This window comes from Saccoglossus kowalevskii, chromosome 22, assembly GCF_978046115.1.
Source record: "Saccoglossus kowalevskii chromosome 22, keSacKowa6.1, whole genome shotgun sequence".
Lineage (NCBI taxonomy): Eukaryota > Metazoa > Hemichordata > Enteropneusta > Harrimaniidae > Saccoglossus > Saccoglossus kowalevskii.
In genome coordinates, this window is record NC_140662.1 from 31,226,046 (window position 1) to 31,249,827 (window position 23,782).

The following is a 23,782-nucleotide window of genomic DNA, read 5'->3' on the forward strand; positions in this document are numbered from 1 at the left end:
ACATGATATCAGACATTACACAGTGTTGGGATTACACACTACATGATATCAGACATTACACAGTGTTGGAATAACATACCCTACATGGTATTAGACACTACACAGTGTTAGAATCACACACATAGCATGATATCAGACATTACACAGTGTTGGGATCACACACTGCATGATATCAAACATTACACAGTGTTGGGATTACACACAAAGCATGATATCAGACATTACACAGTGTTGGGATCACACACAGTACATGGTATCAGACATTACACAGTGTTGGGATCACACACTACATGATATCAGACATTACACAGTGTTGGGATTACACACTACATGATATCAGACATTACACAGTGTTAGAATCACACACTACATGATATCAGACATTACACAGTGTTGGTATAACATACCCTACATGGTATTAGACATTACACAGTGTTAGAATCACACACTACATGATATCAGACATTACACAGTGTTAGAATCACGCACACAGCATGATATCAGACATTACACAGTGTTGGGATTACACACACTACATGATATCAGACATTACACAGTGTTAGAATCACACACTACATGATATCAGACATTACACAGTGTTGGAATAACATACCCTACATGGTATTAGACATTACACAGTGTTAGAATCACACACTACATGATATCAGACACTACACAGTGTTAGAATCACACACATAGCATGATATCAGACATTACACAGTGTTAGGATCACACACTACATGATATCAGACATTACACAGTGTTGGGATTACACACACTACATGATATCAGACATTACACAGTGTTAGAATCACACACAACATGATATCAGACATTACACAGTGTTGGGATTACACACTACATGATATCAGACATTACACAGTGTTAGAATCACACACTACATGATATCAGACATTACACAGTGTTGGTATAACATACCCTACATGGTATTAGACATTACACAGTGTTAGAATCACACACTACATGATATTAGACATTACACAGTGTTAGAATCACACACACAGCATGATATCAGACATTACACAGTGTTGGGATCACACACTACATGATATCAGACACTACACAGTGTTAGAATCACACACTCCATGATATCAGACATTACACAGTGTTAGAATCACACACACAGCATGATATCAAACATTACACAGTGTTGGGATTACACACACTACATGATATCAGACATTACACAGTGTTGGGATCACACACTACATGATATCAGACACTACACAGTGTTAGAATCACACACACAGCATGATATCAGACATTACACAGTGTTGGGATTACACACACTACATGATATCAGACATTACACAGTGTTAGGATCACACACACTACATGATATCAGACATTACACAGTGTTAGAATCACACACTACATGATATCAGACATTACACAGTGTTAGAATCACACACACAGCATGATATCAGACATTACACACTGTTGGGATCACACACGCTACATGATATCAGACACTACACAGTGTTAGAATCACACACTACATGATATCAGACATTACACAGTGTTAGAATCACACACATAGCATGATATCAGACATTACACAGTGTTAGAATCACACACTACATGGTATCAGACATTACACAGTGTTAGAATCACACACACAGCATGATATCAGACATTACACAGTGTTGGGATTACACACACTACATGATGTCAGACATTACACAGTGTTGGGATCACACACTACATGATATCAGACACTACACAGTGTTAGAATCACACACACAGCATATCAGACATTACACAGTGTTGGGATTACACACACTACATGATATCAGACATTACACAGTGTTGGGATCACACACACTACATGATATCAGACATTACACAGTGTTGGGATCACACACACAGCATGATATCAGACATTACACAGTGTTGGGATTACACACACTACATGATATCAGACACTACACAGTGTTAGAATCACACACACAGCATGATATCAGACATTACACAGTGTTGGGATTACACACACTACATTATATCAGCCATTACACAGTGTTGGGATCACACACACTACATGATATCAGACATTACACAGTGTTGGGATCACACACTACATGATATCAGACACTACACAGTGTTAGAATCACACACACAGCATGATATCAGACATTACACAGTGTTGGGATCACACACTACATGATATCAGACACTACACAGTGTTAGAATCACACACTGCATGATATCAGACACTACACAGTGTTAGAATCACACACTACATGATATCAGACATTACACAGTGTTAGAATCACACACACAGCATGATATCAGACATTACACAGTGTTGGGATTACACACACTACATGATATCAGACATTGCACAGTGTTGGGATTACACACACTACACAATATCAGACATTACACAGTGTTGGAATAACATACCCTACATGGTATTAGACATTACACAGTGTTAGAATCACACACTAAATGATATCAGACATTACACAGTGTTAGAATCACACACAGCATGATATCAGACATTACACAGTGTTGGAATAACATACCCTACATGGTATTAGACATTACACAGTGTTAGAATCACACACATAGCATGATATCAGACATTACACAGTGTTGGGATCACACACTGCATGATATCAAACATTACACAGTGTTGGGATTACACACACAGCATGATATCAAACATTACACAGTGTTGGGATCACACACAGTACATGGTATCAGACATTACACAGTGTTGGGATCACACACTACATGATATCAGACATTACACAGTGTTGGGATTACACACTACATGATATCAGACATTACACAGTGTTAGAATCACACACTACATGATATCAGACATTACACAGTGTTAGAATCACACACAGCATGATATCAGACATTACACAGTGTTGGGATTACACACACTACATGATATCAGACATTGCACAGTGTTGGGATTACACACTACATGATATCAGACATTACACAGTGTTAGAATCACACACTACATGATATCAGACATTACACAGTGTTGGAATAACATACCCTACATGGTATTAGACACTACACAGTGTTAGAATCACACACATAGCATGATATCAGACATTACACAGTGTTGGGATCACACACTGCATGATATCAAACATTACACAGTGTTGGGATTACACACACAGCATGATATCAAACATTACACAGTGTTGGGATCACACACAGTACATGGTATCAGACATTACACAGTGTTGGGATCACACACTACATGATATCAGACATTACACAGTGTTGGGATTACACACTACATGATATCAGACATTACACAGTGTTAGAATAACATACCCTACATGGTATTAGACATTACACAGTGTTAGAATCACACACATAGCATGATATCAGACATTACACAGTGTTGGGATCACACACAGTACATGGTATCAGACATTACACAGTGTTGGGATCACACACTACATGATATCAGACATTACACAGTGTTGGGATTACACACTACATGATATCAGACATTACACAGTGTTGGAATAACATACCCTACATGGTATTAGACACTACACAGTGTTAGAATCACACACATAGCATGATATCAGACATTACACAGTGTTGGGATCACACACTGCATGATATCAAACATTACACAGTGTTGGGATTACACACACAGCATGATATCAAACATTACACAGTGTTGGGATCACACACAGTACATGGTATCAGACATTACACAGTGTTGGGATCACACACTACATGATATCAGACATTACACAGTGTTGGGATTACACACTACATGATATCAGACATTGCACAGTGTTGGGATTACACACTACATGATATCAGACATTACACAGTGTTAGAATCACACACTACATGATATCAGACATTACACAGTGTTGGGATTACACACTACATGATATCAGACATTACACAGTGTTAGAATCACACACATAGCATGATATCAGACATTACACAGTGTTGGGATCACACACTGCATGATATCAAACATTACACAGTGTTGGGATTACACACACAGCATGATATCAAACATTACACAGTGTTGGGATCACACACAGTACATGGTATCAGACATTACACAGTGTTGGGATCACACACTACATGATATCAGACATTACACAGTGTTGGGATTACACACTACATGATATCAGACATTGCACAGTGTTGGGATTACACACTACATGATATCAGACATTACACAGTGTTAGAATCACACACTACATGATATCAGACATTACACAGTGTTGGGATTACACACTACATGATATCAGACATTACACAGTGTTAGAATCACACACATAGCATGATATCAAACATTACACAGTGTTGGGATTACACACTACATGATATCAGACATTGCACAGTGTTGGGATTACACACTACATGATATCAGACATTACACAGTGTTAGAATCACACACATAGCATGATATCAGACATTACACAGTGTTGGGATCACACACTGCATGATATCAAACATTACACAGTGTTGGGATTACACACACAGCATGATATCAAACATTACACAGTGTTGGGATCACACACAGTACATGGTATCAGACATTACACAGTGTTGGGATCACACACTACATGATATCAGACATTACACAGTGTTGGGATTACACACTACATGATATCAGACATTACACAGTGTTAGAATCACACACTACATGATATCAGACATTACACTGTGTTAGAATAACATACCCTACATGGTATTAGACATTACACAGTGTTAGAATCACACACATAGCATGATATCAAACATTACACAGTGTTGGGATTACACACACAGCATGATATCAAACATTACACAGTGTTGGGATCACACACAGTACATGATATCAGATATTACACAGTGTTGGGATTACACACACTACATGATATCAGACACTACACAGTGTTAGAATCACACACTACATGATATCAGACATTACACAGTGTTAGGATCACACACTACATGATATCAGACATTACACAGTGTTGGGATTACACACACTACATGATATCAGACATTACACAGTGTTAGAATCACACACAACATGATATCAGACATTACACAGTGTTAGAATCACACACACAGCATGATATCAGACATTACACAGTGTTGGGATCACTCACTACATGATATCAGACACTACACAGTGTTAGAATCACACACTCCATGATATCAGACATTACACAGTGTTAGAATCACACACACAGCATGATATCAAACATTGCACAGTGTTGGGATTACACACACTACATGATATCAGACATTACACAGTGTTGGGATCACACACTACATGATATCAGACACTACACAGTGTTAGAATCACACACACAGCATGATATCAGACATTACACAGTGTTGGGATTATACACACTACATGATATCAGACATTACACAGTGTTGGGATCACACACACTACATGATATCAGACATTACACAGTGTTAGAATCACACACTACATGATATCAGACATTACACAGTGTTAGAATCACACACACAGCATGATATCAGACATTACACAGTGTTGGGATCACACACGCTACATGATATCAGACACTACACAGTGTTAGAATCACACACTACATGATATCAGACATTACACAGTGTTAGAATCACACACATAGCATGATATCAGACATTACACAGTGTTAGAATCACACACTACATGGTATCATACATTACACAGTGTTAGAATCACACACACAGCATGATATCCGACATTACACAGTGTTGAGATTACACACACTACATGATGTCAGACATTACACAGTGTTGGGATCACACACTACATGATATCAGACACTACACAGTGTTAGAATCACACACACAGCATGATATCAGACATTACACAGTGTTGGGATTACACACACTACATGATATCAGACATTACACAGTGTTGGGATCACACACACTACATGATATCAGACATTACACAGTGTTGGGATCACACACACAGCATGATATCAGACATTACACAGTGTTGGGATTACACACACTACATGATATCAGACACTACACAGTGTTAGAATCACACACACAGCATGATATCAGACATTACACAGTGTTGGGATTACACACACTACATTATATCAGCCATTACACAGTGTTGGGATCACACACACTACATGATATCAGACATTACACAGTGTTGGGATCACACACTACATGATATCAGACACTACACAGTGTTAGAATCACACACACAGCATGATATCAGACATTACACAGTGTTGGGATCACACACTACATGATATCAGACACTACACAGTGTTAGAATCACACACTGCATGATATCAGACACTACACAGTGTTAGAATCACACACTACATGATATCAGACATTACACAGTGTTAGAATCACACACACAGCATGATATCAGACATTACACAGTGTTGGGATTACACACACTACATGATATCAGACATTGCACAGTGTTGGGATTACACACTACATGATATCAGACATTACACAGTGTTAGAATCACACACTACATGATATCAGACATTACACAGTGTTGGAATAACATACCCTACATGGTATTAGACACTACACAGTGTTAGAATCACACACATAGCATGATATCAGACATTACACAGTGTTGGGATCACACACTGCATGATATCAAACATTACACAGTGTTGGGATTACACACACAGCATGATATCAAACATTACACAGTGTTGGGATCACACACAGTACATGGTATCAGACATTACACAGTGTTGGGATCACACACTACATGATATCAGACATTACACAGTGTTGGGATTACACACTACATGATATCAGACATTACACAGTGTTAGAATCACACACTACATGATATCAGACATTACACAGTGTTGGAATAACATACCCTACATGGTATTAGACATTACACAGTGTTAGAATCACACACATAGCATGATATCAGACATTACACAGTGTTGGGATCACACACTACATGATATCAGACATTACACAGTGTTGGGATTACACACACTACATGATATCAGACATTACACAGTGTTAGAATCACACACTACATGATATCAGACATTACACAGTGTTAGAATTACACACACAGCATGATATCAGACATTACACAGTGTTGGGATCACACACTACATGATATCAGACACTACACAGTGTTAGAATCACACACTCCATGATATCAGACATTACACAGTGTTAGAATCACACACACAGCATGATATCAAACATTACACAGTGTTGGGATTACACACACTACATGATATCAGACATTACACAGTGTTGGGATCACACACTACATGATATCAGACACTACACAGTGTTAGAATCACACACACAGCATGATATCAGACATTACACAGTGTTGGGATTACACACACTACATGATATCAGACATTACACAGTGTTGGGATCACACACACTACATGATATCAGACATTACACAGTGTTAGAATCACACACTACATGATATCAGACATTACACAGTGTTAGAATCACACACACAGCATGATATCAGACATTACACAGTGTTGGGATCACACACGCTACATGATATCAGACACTACACAGTGTTAGAATCACACACTGCATGATATCAGACACTACACAGTGTTAGAATCACACACTACATGATATCAGACATTACACAGTGTTAGAATCACACACACAGCATGATATCAGACATTACACAGTGTTGGGATTACACACACTACATGATATCAGACATTGCACAGTGTTGGGATCACATACACTACACAATATCAGACATTACACAGTGTTGGAATAACATACCCTACATGGTATTAGACATTACACAGTGTTAGAATCACACACTAAATGATATCAGACATTACACAGTGTTAGAATCACACACAGCATGATATCAGACATTACACAGTGTTGGGATTACACACACTACATGATATCAGACATTGCACAGTGTTGGGATTACACACTACATGATATCAGACATTGCACAGTGTTAGAATCACGCACTACATGATATCAGACATTACACAGTGTTGGGATCACACACACTACATGATATCAGACATTACACAGTGTTGGGATCACACACACAGCATGATATCAGACATTACACAGTGTTGGGATTACACACACTACATGATATCAGACACTACACAGTGTTAGAATCACACACACAGCATGATATCAGACATTACACAGTGTTGGGATTACACACACTACATTATATCAGCCATTACACAGTGTTGGGATCACACACACTACATGATATCAGACATTACACAGTGTTGGGATCACACACTACATGATATCAGACACTACACAGTGTTAGAATCACACACACAGCATGATATCAGACATTACACAGTGTTGGGATCACACACTACATGATATCAGACACTACACAGTGTTAGAATCACACACTGCATGATATCAGACACTACACAGTGTTAGAATCACACACTACATGATATCAGACATTACACAGTGTTAGAATCACACACACAGCATGATATCAGACATTACACAGTGTTGGGATTACACACACTACATGATATCAGACATTGCACAGTGTTGGGATCACATACACTACACAATATCAGACATTACACAGTGTTGGAATAACATACCCTACATGGTATTAGACATTACACAGTGTTAGAATCACACACTAAATGATATCAGACATTACACAGTGTTAGAATCACACACAGCATGATATCAGACATTACACAGTGTTGGGATTACACACACTACATGATATCAGACATTGCACAGTGTTGGGATTACACACTACATGATATCAGACATTACACAGTGTTAGAATCACACACTACATGATATCAGACATTACACAGTGTTGGAATAACATGCCCTACATGGTATTAGACACTACACAGTGTTAGAATCACACACATAGCATGATATCAGACATTACACAGTGTTGGGATCACACACTGCATGATATCAAACATTACACAGTGTTGGGATTACACACACAGCATGATATCAAACATTACACAGTGTTGGGATCACACACAGTACATGGTATCAGACATTACACAGTGTTGGGATCACACACTACATGATATCAGACATTACACAGTGTTGGGATTACACACTACATGATATCAGACATTACACAGTGTTAGAATCACACACTACATGATATCAGACATTACACAGTGTTGGAATAACATACCCTACATGGTATTAGACATTACACAGTGTTAGAATCACACACATAGCATGATATCAGACATTACACAGTGTTGGGATCACACACTACATGATATCAGACATTACACAGTGTTGGGATTACACACACTACATGATATCAGACATTACACAGTGTTAGAATCACACACTACATGATATCAGACATTACACAGTGTTAGAATCACACACACAGCATGATATCAGACATTACACAGTGTTGGGATCACACACTACATGATATCAGACACTACACAGTGTTAGAATCACACACTCCATGATATCAGACATTACACAGTGTTAGAATCACACACACAGCATGATATCAAACATTACACAGTGTTGGGATTACACACACTACATGATATCAGACATTACACAGTGTTGGGATCACACACTACATGATATCAGACACTACACAGTGTTAGAATCACACACACAGCATGATATCAGACATTACACAGTGTTGGGATTACACACACTACATGATATCAGACATTACACAGTGTTGGGATCACACACACTACATGATATCAGACATTACACAGTGTTAGAATCACACACTACATGATATCAGACATTACACAGTGTTAGAATCACACACACAGCATGATATCAGACATTACACAGTGTTGGGATCACACACGCTACATGATATCAGACACTACACAGTGTTAGAATCACACACTGCATGATATCAGACACTACACAGTGTTAGAATCACACACTACATGATATCAGACATTACACAGTGTTAGAATCACACACACAGCATGATATCAGACATTACACAGTGTTGGGATTACACACACTACATGATATCAGACATTGCACAGTGTTGGGATCACATACACTACACAATATCAGACATTACACAGTGTTGGAATAACATACCCTACATGGTATTAGACATTACACAGTGTTAGAATCACACACTAAATGATATCAGACATTACACAGTGTTAGAATCACACACAGCATGATATCAGACATTACACAGTGTTGGGATTACACACACTACATGATATCAGACATTGCACAGTGTTGGGATTACACACTACATGATATCAGACATTACACAGTGTTAGAATCACACACTACATGATATCAGACACTACACAGTGTTAGAATCACACACACAGCATGATATCAGACATTACACAGTGTTGGAATAACATACCCTACATGGTATTAGACACTACACAGTGTTAGAATCACACACATAGCATGATATCAGACATTACACAGTGTTGGGATTACACACACTACATGATATCAGACATTGCACAGTGTTAGAATCACGCACTACATGATATCTGATATTACACAGTGTTGGGATTACACACACTACATGATATCAGACATTGCACAGTGTTGGGATTACACACTACATGATATCAGACATTACACAGTGTTGGGATTACACACTACATGATATCAGACATTACACAGTGTTAGAATCACACACACAGCATGATATCAGACATTACACAGTGTTGGGATTACACACACTACATGATATCAGACATTGCACAGTGTTGGGATTACACACTACATGATATCAGACATTACACATTGTTGGGATTACACACTACATGATATCAGACATTACACAGTGTTAGAATCACACACATAGCATGATATCAGACATTACACAGTGTTGGGATCACACACTGCATGATATCAAACATTACACAGTGTTGGGATTACACACACAGCATGATATCAAACATTACACAGTGTTGGGATCACACACAGTACATGGTATCAGACATTACACAGTGTTGGGATCACACACTACATGATATCAGACATTACACAGTGTTGGGATTACACACTACATGATATCAGACATTACACAGTGTTAGAATCACACACTACATGATATCAGACATTACACAGTGTTGGAATAACATACCCTACATGGTATTAGACATTACACAGTGTTAGAATCACACACTACATGATATCAGACATTACACAGTGTTAGAATCACACACTACATGATATCAGACATTACACAGTGTTAGAATCATGCACACAGCATGATATCAGACATTACACAGTGTTGGGATTACACACACTACATGATATCAGACATTACACAGTGTTAGAATCACACACTACATGATATCAGACATTACACAGTGTTGGGATCACACACTACATGATATCAGACATTACACAGTGTTGGGATTACACACACTACATGATATCAGACATTACACAGTGTTGGGATCACACACACTACATGATATCAGACATTACACAGTGTTAGAATCACACACTACATGATATCAGACATTACACAGTGTTAGAATCACACACACAGCATGATATCAGACATTACACAGTGTTGGGATCACACACGCTACATGATATCAGACACTACACAGTGTTAGAATCACACACTGCATGATATCAGACACTACACAGTGTTAGAATCACACACTACATGATATCAGACATTACACAGTGTTAGAATCACACACACAGCATGATATCAGACATTACACAGTGTTGGGATTACACACACTACATGATATCAGACATTGCACAGTGTTGGGATCACATACACTACACAATATCAGACATTACACAGTGTTGGAATAACATACCCTACATGGTATTAGACATTACACAGTGTTAGAATCACACACTAAATGATATCAGACATTACACAGTGTTAGAATCACACACAGCATGATATCAGACATTACACAGTGTTGGGATTACACACACTACATGATATCAGACATTGCACAGTGTTGGGATCACATACACTACACAATATCAGACATTACACAGTGTTGGAATAACATACCCTACATGGTATTAGACATTACACAGTGTTAGAATCACACACATAGCATGATATCAGACATTACACAGTGTTGGGATTACACACACTACATGATATCAGACATTACACAGTGTTAGAATCACACACTACATGATATCAGACATTACACAGTGTTGGGATCACACACTACATGATATCAGACATTACACAGTGTTGGGATTACACACACTACATGATATCAGACATTACACAGTGTTAGAATCACACACTACATGATATCAGACATTACACAGTGTTAGAATCACACACACAGCATGATATCAGACATTACACAGTGTTGGGATCACACACTACATGATATCAGACACTACACAGTGTTAGAATCACACACTCCATGATATCAGACATTACACAGTGTTAGAATCACACACACAGCATGATATCAAACATTACACAGTGTTGGGATTACACACACTACATGATATCAGACATTACACAGTGTTGGGATCACACACTACATGATATCAGACACTACACAGTGTTAGAATCACACACACAGCATGATATCAGACATTACACAGTGTTGGGATTACACACACTACATGATATCAGACATTACACAGTGTTGGGATCACACACACTACATGATATCAGACATTACACAGTGTTAGAATCACACACTACATGATATCAGACATTACACAGTGTTAGAATCACACACACAGCATGATATCAGACATTACACAGTGTTGGGATCACACACGCTACATGATATCAGACACTACACAGTGTTAGAATCACACACTGCATGATATCAGACACTACACAGTGTTAGAATCACACACTACATGATATCAGACATTACACAGTGTTAGAATCACACACACAGCATGATATCAGACATTACACAGTGTTGGGATTACACACACTACATGATATCAGACATTGCACAGTGTTGGGATCACATACACTACACAATATCAGACATTACACAGTGTTGGAATAACATACCCTACATGGTATTAGACATTACACAGTGTTAGAATCACACACTAAATGATATCAGACATTACACAGTGTTAGAATCACACACAGCATGATATCAGACATTACACAGTGTTGGGATTACACACACTACATGATATCAGACATTGCACAGTGTTGGGATTACACACTACATGATATCAGACATTAGACAGTGTTAGAATCACACACTACATGATATCAGACATTACACAGTGTTAGAATCACACACTACATGATATCAGACATTACACAGTGTTAGAATCACACACTACATGATATCAGACATTACACAGTGTTAGAATCACACACATAGCATGATATCAGACATTACACAGTGTTAGAATCACACACTACATGATATCAGACATTACACAGTGTTGGGATCACACACTGCATGATATCAAACATTACACAGTGTTGGGATTACACACACAGCATGATATCAAACATTACACAGTGTTGGGATCACACACAGTACATGGTATCAGACATTACACAGTGTTGGGATCACACACTACATGATATCAGACATTACACAGTGTTGGGATTACACACTACATGATATCAGACATTACACAGTGTTAGAATCACACACTACATGATATCAGACATTACACAGTGTTAGAATCATGCAGACAGCATGATATCAGACATTACACAGTGTTGGGATTACACACACTACATGATATCAGACATTACACAGTGTTAGAATCACACACTACATGATATCAGACATTACACAGTGTTAGAATCACACACACAGCATGATATCAGACATTACACAGTGTTGGGATCACACACTACATGATATCAGACACTACACAGTGTTAGAATCACACACTCCATGATATCAGACATTACACAGTGTTAGAATCACACACACAGCATGATATCAAACATTACACAGTGTTGGGATTACACACACTACATGATATCAGACATTACACAGTGTTGGGATCACACACTACATGATATCAGACACTACACAGTGTTAGAATCACACACACAGCATGATATCAGACATTACACAGTGTTGGGATTACACACACTACATGATATCAGACATTACACAGTGTTGGGATCACACACACTACATGATATCAGACATTACACAGTGTTAGAATCACACACTACATGATATCAGACATTACACAGTGTTAGAATCACACACACAGCATGATATCAGACATTACACAGTGTTGGGATCACACACATAGCATGATATCAGACACTACACAGTGTTAGAATCACACACTACATGATATCAGACATTACACAGTGTTAGAATCACACACATAGCATGATATCAGACATTACACAGTGTTAGAATCACACACTACATGGTATCAGACATTACACAGTGTTAGAATCACACACACAGCATGATATCAGACATTACACAGTGTTGGGATTACACACACTACATGATGTCAGACATTACACAGTGTTGGGATCACACACTACATGATATCAGACACTACACAGTGTTAGAATCACACACACAGCATGATATCAGACATTACACAGTGTTGGGATTACACACACTACATGATATCAGACATTACACAGTGTTGGGATCACACACACTACATGATATCAGACATTACACAGTGTTGGGATCACACACACAGCATGATATCAGACATTACACAGTGTTGGGATTACACACACTACATGATATCAGACACTACACAGTGTTAGAATCACACACACAGCATGATATCAGACATTACACATTGTTGGGATTACACACACTACATTATATCAGCCATTACACAGTGTTGGGATCACACACACTACATGATATCAGACATTACACAGTGTTGGGATCACACACTACATGATATCAGACACTACACAGTGTTAGAATCACACACACAGCATGATAGCAGACATTACACAGTGTTGGGATCACACACTACATGATATCAGACACTACACAGTGTTAGAATCACACACTGCATGATATCAGACACTACACAGTGTTAGAATCACACACACTACATGATATCAGACACTACACAGTGTTAGAATCACACACAGCATGATATCAGACACTACACAGTGTTGGGATCACACACACTACATGATATCAGACATTACACAGTGTTGGGATCACACACACTACATGATATCAGACATTACACAGTGTTGGGATCACACACTACATGATATCAGACACTACACAGTGTTAGAATCACACACTGCATGATATCAGACACTACACAGTGTTAGAATCACACACACTACATGATATCAGACACTACACAGTGTTAGAATCACACACACTACATGATATCAGACATTACACAGTGTTGGGATCACACACGCTACGTAATATCAGACACTACACAGTGTTAGAATCACACACACTACATGATATCAGACACTACACAGTGTTGGGATCACACACACTGCATGATCTCAGACATTTCACTCCCGTGAATGTGATGTGCATACTTCTGTGAATGTGATGTGCATACTTCCGTGAATGTGATGTGCATACTGCCGTGAATGTGATGTGCATACTGCCGTGAATGTGATGTGCATACTTCCGTGTATGTGATGTCATACTTCCGTGAGTGTGATGTGCATACTTCCGTGTATGTGATGTGCATACTTCCGTGTATGTGATGTGCATACTTCCATGAATGTGATGTGCATACTTCCGTGTATGTGATGTGCATACTTCCGTGTATGTGATGTGCATACTTCCGTGTATGTGAAGTGCATACTTCCATGAATCTAATGTACATACCAAGATGAATTATTAAAATGATACTATATAAATACCATATAAATATTTTATAGATAATGTATTTATTTACTATTGGATTGTTTGTAGGTAATTGCTGTCCTCCAAATCTAGCTGATTGCTACCTCACTGACTTGTGTGATGACTGTAGCAGAGAAGAAAATTGTGACAAAGGATATCATGTTGATGTTCGCTATTTCCAGCTAGGACAGGTGTTATTGCCTGAAAGTCTCCTGAGTAGATTTTTAAATCAACAATTATTACTGATTGAAGCAGAAACTGAACTGTTTCTTCAAGAGTATAGTGTTACTCAGAAAGTCACTGACAGTCTCAAGCAAGATATTGTGAATCAAGGTAGGCCTATTCATTGTGTGATACTACATAAGGACTACTGGCCACAATATTGTTGGTCAATGCTGATAATGTAGCTATGTGGACAGTGGGCAGTCCTGTTTTGTAGCCAGTGATCACAGTTTGGTTAGGGAGCCAGTGATCATAGTTTTATGATAGATAGCCAGTAATAATAGTTTGGTTAGGTAGCCAGTAATAATAGTTTGGTGAGGTAGCCAGTGATTATAGTTTGGTTAGGTAGTCAGTGATTATAGTTTAGTTAGGTAGACAGTGATTATAGTCTGGTTAGGTAGACAGTGATTATAGTTTGGTTAGGTGGACAGTGATTATAGTTTGGTTAGGTGGACAGTGATTATAGTTTGGTTAGGTAGCCAGTGATCATAGCTTGGTTAGATGGCCAGTGATTATAGTTTGATTAGATAGACAGTGATTATAGTTTGGTTAGGTACACAGTAATTATAGACTAGTTCGGTAGACAGTGATTATAGTTTGGTTAGGTAGACAGTGATTATAGTTTGGTTAGATAGCCAGTGATTATAGTTTGATTAGATAGACAGTGATTATAGTTTGGTTAGGTAGACAGTGATTATAGTTTGGTTAGGGAGCAAGTGATTATAGTTTGGTTAGATAGCCAGTGATTATAGTTTGATTAGATAGACAGTGATTATAGTTTGGTTAGGTAGACAGTGATTATAGTTTGGTTAGATAGCCAGTGATTATAGTTTGATTAGATAGACAGTGATTATAGTTTGGTTAGGCAGACAGTGATTATAGTTAGGTTAGGTAGACAGTGATTATAGTTTGGTTAGGGAGCAAGTGATTATAGTTTGGTTAGGGAGCAAGTGATTATAGTTTGGTTAGGGAGCAAGTGATTATAGTTTGGTTAGGTAGACAGTGTTTATAGTTTGGTTAGGTAGACAGTGTTTATAGTTTGGTGAGGTAGACAGTGATTATAGTTTGGTTAGATAGCCAGTGATTATAGTTTGGTTAGGTAGACAGTGATTATAGTTTGGTTAGGGAGCAAGTGATTATAGTTTGGTTAGGTAGCCAGTGATTATAGTTTGATTAGATAGACAGTGATTATAGTTTGGTTAGATAGCCAGTGATTATAGTTTGATTAGATAGACAGTGATTATAGTTTGGTTAGATAGACAGTGATTATAGTTTGGTTAGATAGCCAGTGATTATAGTTTGATTAGATAGACAGTGATTATAGTTTGGTTAGGCAGACAGTGATTATAGTTTGGTTAGGTAGACAGTGATTATAGTTTGGTTAGGGAGCAAGTGATTATAGTTTGGTTAGGGAGCAAGTGATTATAGTTTGGGTAGGGAGCAAGTGATTATAGTTTGGTTAAGTAGACAGTGATTATAGTCTGGTTAGGTAGACAGTGTTTATAGTTTGGTTAGGTAGACAGTGATTATAGTTTGGTTAGTCAGACAGTGATTATAGTTTGGTTAGGGAGCAAGTGATTATAGTTTGGTTAAGGAGCAAGTGATTATAGTTTTGTTAGGGAGCAAGTGATTATAGTTTGGTTAGGGAGCAAGTGATTATAGTTTGGTTAGGGAGCAAGTGATTATAGTTTGGTTAGGTAGACAGTGATTATAGTTTGGTTAGGTAGCCAGTGATTATAGTTTGGTTAGGTAGCCAGTGATTATAGTTTGGTTAGGGAGCAAGTGATTATAGTTTGGTTAGATAGCCAGTGATTATAGTTTGGTTAGGTAGACAGTGATCATAGCTTGGTTAGATAGCCAGTGATTATAGTTTGGTTAGGTAGACAGTGATTATAGTTTGGTTAGATAGCCAGTGATTATAGTTTGGTTAGGCAGACAGTGATTATAGTTTGGTTAGATAGCCAGTGATTATAGTTTGGTTAGATAGCCAGTGATCATAGCTTGGTTAGATAGCCAGTGATTATAGTTTGGTTAGGTAGCCAGTGATTATAGTTTGGTTAGGAAGCAAGTGATTATAGTTTGGTTAGGTGGACAGTGATTATAGTTTGGTTAGGTAGCCAGTGATTATAGTTTGGTTAGGCAGACAGTGATTATAGTTTGGTTAGGGAGCAAGTGATTATAGTTTGGTTAGATAGCCAGTGATTATAGTTTGGTTAGATAGCCAGTGATCATAGCTTGGTTAGATAGCCAGTGATTATAGTTTGGTTAGGTAGCCAGTGATTATAGTTTGGTTAGGGAGCAAGTGACTATAGTTTGGTTAGATAGCCAGTGATTATAGTTTGGTTAGATAGCCAGTGATCATAGCTTGGTTAGATAGCTAGTGATTATAGTTTGGTTAGGTAGCCAGTGATTATAGTTTGGTTAGGGAGCAAGTGATTATAGTTTGGTTAGATAGCCAGTGATTATAGTTTGATTAGATAGACAGTGATTATAGTTTGGTTAGGCAGACAGTGATTATAGTTTGGTTAGGGAGCAAGTGATTATAGTTTGGTTAGATAGCCAGTGATTATAGTTTGGTTAGATAGCCAGTGATCATAGCTTGGTTAGATAGCCAGTGATTATAGTTTGGTTAGGTAGCCAGTGATTATAGTTTGGTTAGGGAGCAAGTGATTATAGTTTGGTTAGATAGCCAGTGATTATAGTTTGATTAGATAGACAGTGATTATAGTTTGGTTAGGCAGACAGTGATTATAGTTTGGTTAGGTAGACAGTGATTATAGTTTGGTTAGGGAGCAAGTGATTATAGTTTGGTTAGGGAGCAAGTGATTATAGTTTGGTTAGGGAGCAAGTGATTATAGTTTGGTTAGGTAGACAGTGTTTATAGTTTGGTTAGGTAGACAGTGTTTATAGTTTGGTGAGGTAGACAGTGATTATAGTCTGGTTAGGTAGACAGTGATTATAGTTTGGTTAGGTAGACAGTGATTATAGTTTGGTTAGGCAGACAGTGATTATAGTTTGGTTAGGGAGCAAGTGATTATAGTTTGGTTAGGGAGCAAGTGATTATAGTTTGGTTAGGGAGCAAGTGATTATAGTTTGGTTAGGGAGCAAGTGATTATAGTTTGGTTAGGGAGCAAGTGATTATAGTTTGGTTAGGTAGACAGTGATTATAGTTTGGTTAGGTAGCCAGTGATTATAGTTTGGTTAGGTAGCCAGTGATTATAGTTTGGTTAGGGAGCAAGTGATTATAGTTTGGTTAGATAGCCAGTGATTATAGTTTGGTTAGGTAGACAGTGATCATAGCTTGGTTAGATAGCAAGTGATTATAGTTTGGTTAGGTAGACAGTGATTATAGTTTGGTTAGATAGCCAGTGATTATAGTTTGGTTAGGCAGACAGTGATTATAGTTTGGTTAGGGAGCAAGTGGTTATAGTTTGGTTAGGTAGCCAGTGATTATAGTTTGGTTAGGGAGCAAGTGATTATAGTTTGGTTAGACAGCAAGTAATTATAGTTTGGTTAGGGAGCAAGTGATTATAGTTTGGTTAGGGAGCAAGTGATTATAGCTTGGTTAGATAGCCAGTGATTATAGTTTGGTTAGGTAGCCAGTGATTATAGTTTGGTTAGGGAGCAAGTGATTATAGCTTGGTTAGATAGCCAGTGATTATAGTTTGGTTAGGTAGCCAGTGATTATAGTTTGGTTAGGGAGCAAGTGATTATAGCTTGGTTAGATAGCCAGTGATTATAGTTTGGTTAGGTAGACAGTGATTATAGTTTGGTTAGGTAGACAGTGATCATAGCTTGGTTAGATAGCCAGTGATTATAGTTTGGTTAGGCAGACAGTGATTATAGTTTGGTTAGGTAGACAGTGATTATAGTTTGGTTAGGGAGCAAGTGATTATAGTTTGGTTAGGCAGACAGTGATTATAGTTTGGTTAGGGAGCAAGTGATTATAGTTTGGTTAGACAGCAAGTCATTATAGTTTGGTTAGGGAGCAAGTGATTATAGTTTGGTTAGGTAGCCAATAGTTGTAATTTGGAGTGCATAGAATTTCGAGGATAAGGTCTTAAATTGGTGTACATGCATGCATGTATGTCGGTTAGTATAACATAATGTTCATATCTATATCTGTGTTGTTTACAGCAAGAGAATTAAATGCTACTGGTGAAGCAACAGCTAATCTGATACGTCTGCAAAGCCAAGCCGTGGGAAGTGCTCTAGTGGAATCAGCTCATAGTGAGGGACTTATGATTTTATACAGATCAATTGGTGCAAACACGGCTGATCTCAAGGCATCTCTGAACTTATTTTTCACTTTAGATAAGCATCCTAATCTTATAATGGGTCTAGAATATAAAGACTATTTAAGAACTGTGCGTGGTTGAGAACATCATAAGTAACAGAGTTTTGGAACAGGAAATTCTTGAAATATTATTAAATTTGTCATGCTTTGCTGTTTTAAATTCCAAGGAACTTATCTTGTTTTGTGGTGGCATTGCAATATAACTTGACTGATTTGATTTGACCTTGAGGACTAGGAATGTATATACCGTTAGAGGGTATTTATAATTTTTAACTTTCCATATTTAAAAAAAAAATGGTATAAAGGTATATTTTTATGGTAATGATTGGGGAAATAAAATGTTGACGTATCTTTTATAAACATTTGTTATATAACAATTTATTGCTGGTTTAGTTCAAGTAGCATTATTAAATTATGTAATATTTAGTGATAAATATGAGATTATTTTATTTGTTATGCAGTGGATAAAACATTTCTTTCCTGTTTTGATAATATGAAGTATGTACAGGGTTAATGCATTTCTTTGTGTAAATTTTAAAAATAACTAATTTTTTGCAGAAGAATATGGAGTGCACTTACAAGCCTGTCATTTGTTGCCCAGGCAACCATTTTAATGTTACTGGTCATCACATCTACCAGTGAAGGCAGAAATGTAAAATAAAAATTTAAGACTAATCAATATAAAAGCACAATTTAAATATAATAATTAACAAAACATTATTTTTGGAAAACAAATCACAATGGCTTAGCGGATACATGTCAGTCACCGGAATTCAACAATAATTGTAGGAACCTTGCACAGTCTCATGGATAATGAATGGATTATTATATAGCCATTGGATTTGAATGGAGCATTAGTCTTTTCCATCGTAAATATTTTACGAATATTTTAATAATTTCCATGATAATGAGTTTTCTGCAAACAATTATTACATTCTCTAACATTGATTACTTCTTTGATGCAATGCAAGTAGAAGCCAAGCAATCAGTCTGGTGTGTTGTGATGCATTAAATAGTGTTTTTTCTCTTATTTTCTGTAATAATTCTTTTATATACTACTCAAAACAATTTAAGGAACACCTGAGTTTTTACAATAAATACAGTTGGACCATGTTAAACTATGTCATATGACCCCAATATTGCCACAATAGCAGTTTTTAATCTGCCACACATGTCTAAATTATTTTCTAACCCAGTATATGAGAATAGGTGCGACCTCAATTTCACAGTTACATATTCTTTCAGGGGAAAATTGTTCATCACACACCTGCTCTAATTCTTATGCTTCGAAGAATGTTGAGTTTTTTCCCTGTACATAATGCATCCTTGTGATCACATCTTCCAATTATGGTAATCAGAATACACTCACTAATGGCGTTGTCGCAGCTTTTGCAAGCATGCCTCCACGTCGACATTTAACAATTGAAGAAAGAGCCAGGGCCATAGGCTGGTTTCCTTGCGAAAAGCTGCAAGAAGGCTAAATGTGAGCCCATCTGTTATTCACAGACTATCCCAGTGCTTCAGAGAGACCCATACAATACACAGAAGACCCAGGTCAGGTCATCCACGTGTCACAATTCCTGCTGAGGACCGCTACCTCCTTATTTCAGCCCTTCGTAACTGAACTGTAACTAATGCCACCATCAGACAGCACAACCAGTTTGGTGGTGGCAGCATTATGGTATGGGGGTGGCTTCAGCTACCACCAAAGGACCCCTCTCCATGTTATTAATGGCAATTTAATTGGATTAAGTTACAGAGATGAGATCCAGCAACTTATTGTGTTACCTTGTCTACAGAGGATAGGAGCTGCGGCAGTCCTATAGGATGATAATGCCAGACCACACAGATTTTCTACGCCAACACAACATCAACAGAATGGATTGGCCTGCTTATTCACCTGACATGGCACCAATTGAACATTTGTGGGATGAACTTGGTCTTAGTGTTATGGGCAATCATCCCTCACCAGTGGATCGTCGTTAGCTAGCTCATTGGCTGATCCAGGAGCGGTAAGCGATACCACAACGTTCACGGCAGAGATTAGTGTCATCGATGAGGCGACGTTGTGTTGCATGTGTTACTGCAAAAGGCGGTCACACTCATTATTGAAATGTTCCATGAACTGGGATTTTTATTTTCAACCTTTCTCTCTTTCAGAACTCATGTAACGAAATGTGTGATGATTACATGCATTCCTTATCATCTGTTTCATTGTGCAGATGTTTCACGTCAATTATGTGACCAAATGGGTTTATCTGAAATAAAGGACCTTGCTGTAACTGAGAATATTCAAGTGTTCCTTTAATTGTTTTGAGTAGTTTATTTAATTTTTTTACTTTAAAATACTTTTAGAAAATAAAACAAAAAAATTCTTTTAAGAAATGCTGTTTTAACTGTTTCAAGGACCGTATCTTCAGCATACATGTGAGAGTAATTTTCTTGTTTGGGATTTATGAAGCACACATGGCTTTGAATGATAAAGTATGTAGAGTGCAATATCCTGGTGAATTGTTTTGCGGCAACCTCACTGGCAAATTTTTTCAGATGTTATTATTTTTAGCTCCTGTGTGTAGAAAGTTTTAGGGCCATGTCAGTGCAGATTAAGTAGCTAATTTGCATATTACTTCATTTTAGCCTGTTTAAGCAAAATTTCAAAAACTTCTTTGATCAAATTTGCCATATATTGATGGTGAACATCTGTTGGGTGATAATCTTAACCTCTAATGCCATTAAATATTTCACATGTTATCAACTCGTGCAAACACAGGTATTGTCTACATTTTCAACTTCATCTCAAAGACCTTTTTCTATATTCTCTCTCAGAATTGTTCATTTATATGTAGCTGCACGGATGCACTTCATATAATGATAGTTGGGTTGACCCTTTTTTCCATTCTGTGGATTAGATTGCGACAATATATATCCGTTGACGAGCTAATGGTGAATAATTAGTGGACGATTTAAAACTCTGAACGAAAGGAAATAACATTATAACAATCATAGAATTCTGGGGATTGTGTTTTGAGACAAATAGATAATACCTATAATGCGTAAGGTGACGCAATGAGAAAAAAACGGCATTGACGCTGTATTTTTTGTTGGTAATTAAACATATGACAATCAACTAGTATAAAACAAATGATACATTATTGGCTAAAACAAAGAATGAAAACACTAGTCTATAAAGCATACAGACTTGTCACAGAGATGGATGGTAAAGGTATACTTAATTTGGTATCTGGAATCAAAATATTTTGCACTATCTAGAAATGGATAAGTCATGGGGGAAAATAATGATCCAAATTATAACACCAATCTAATCAACACAATTTGCATTAAATTCAAAAAAGTATTCGAAGACAAGAGTCAAGAACAAATGCATGATGATAATAAAAAACAAAAGAATAAGCTGCATACATATAAACTGCTAAAGAAGAATTGCCAGTATGAAAATTATTTAACAACAGTAACAAATGCAAAA

The 23,782-nt window shown here is 37.4% G+C and overlaps 1 protein-coding gene across 4 annotated transcripts in view; it reads left to right on the plus strand.

Moving 5' to 3' along the window:
- The window catches only part of LOC102805388 (uncharacterized), a 156,210-nt gene extending 133,527 nt beyond the window's left edge, over positions 1-22,683 (plus strand). For all 4 annotated transcript variants that reach the window (XM_085496191.1, XM_085496194.1, XM_085496193.1 and 1 more), the window contains 2 exons: positions 15,849-16,112; positions 20,139-22,683. In XM_085496191.1, coding sequence (XP_085352317.1) covers positions 15,849-16,112; positions 20,139-20,380 — 506 coding nt within the window. In that variant the 3' untranslated portion in view covers positions 20,381-22,683. The remainder of the gene's footprint in view (positions 1-15,848; positions 16,113-20,138) is intronic.
- The last annotated feature ends 1,099 nt before the right edge of the window (positions 22,684-23,782 follow it).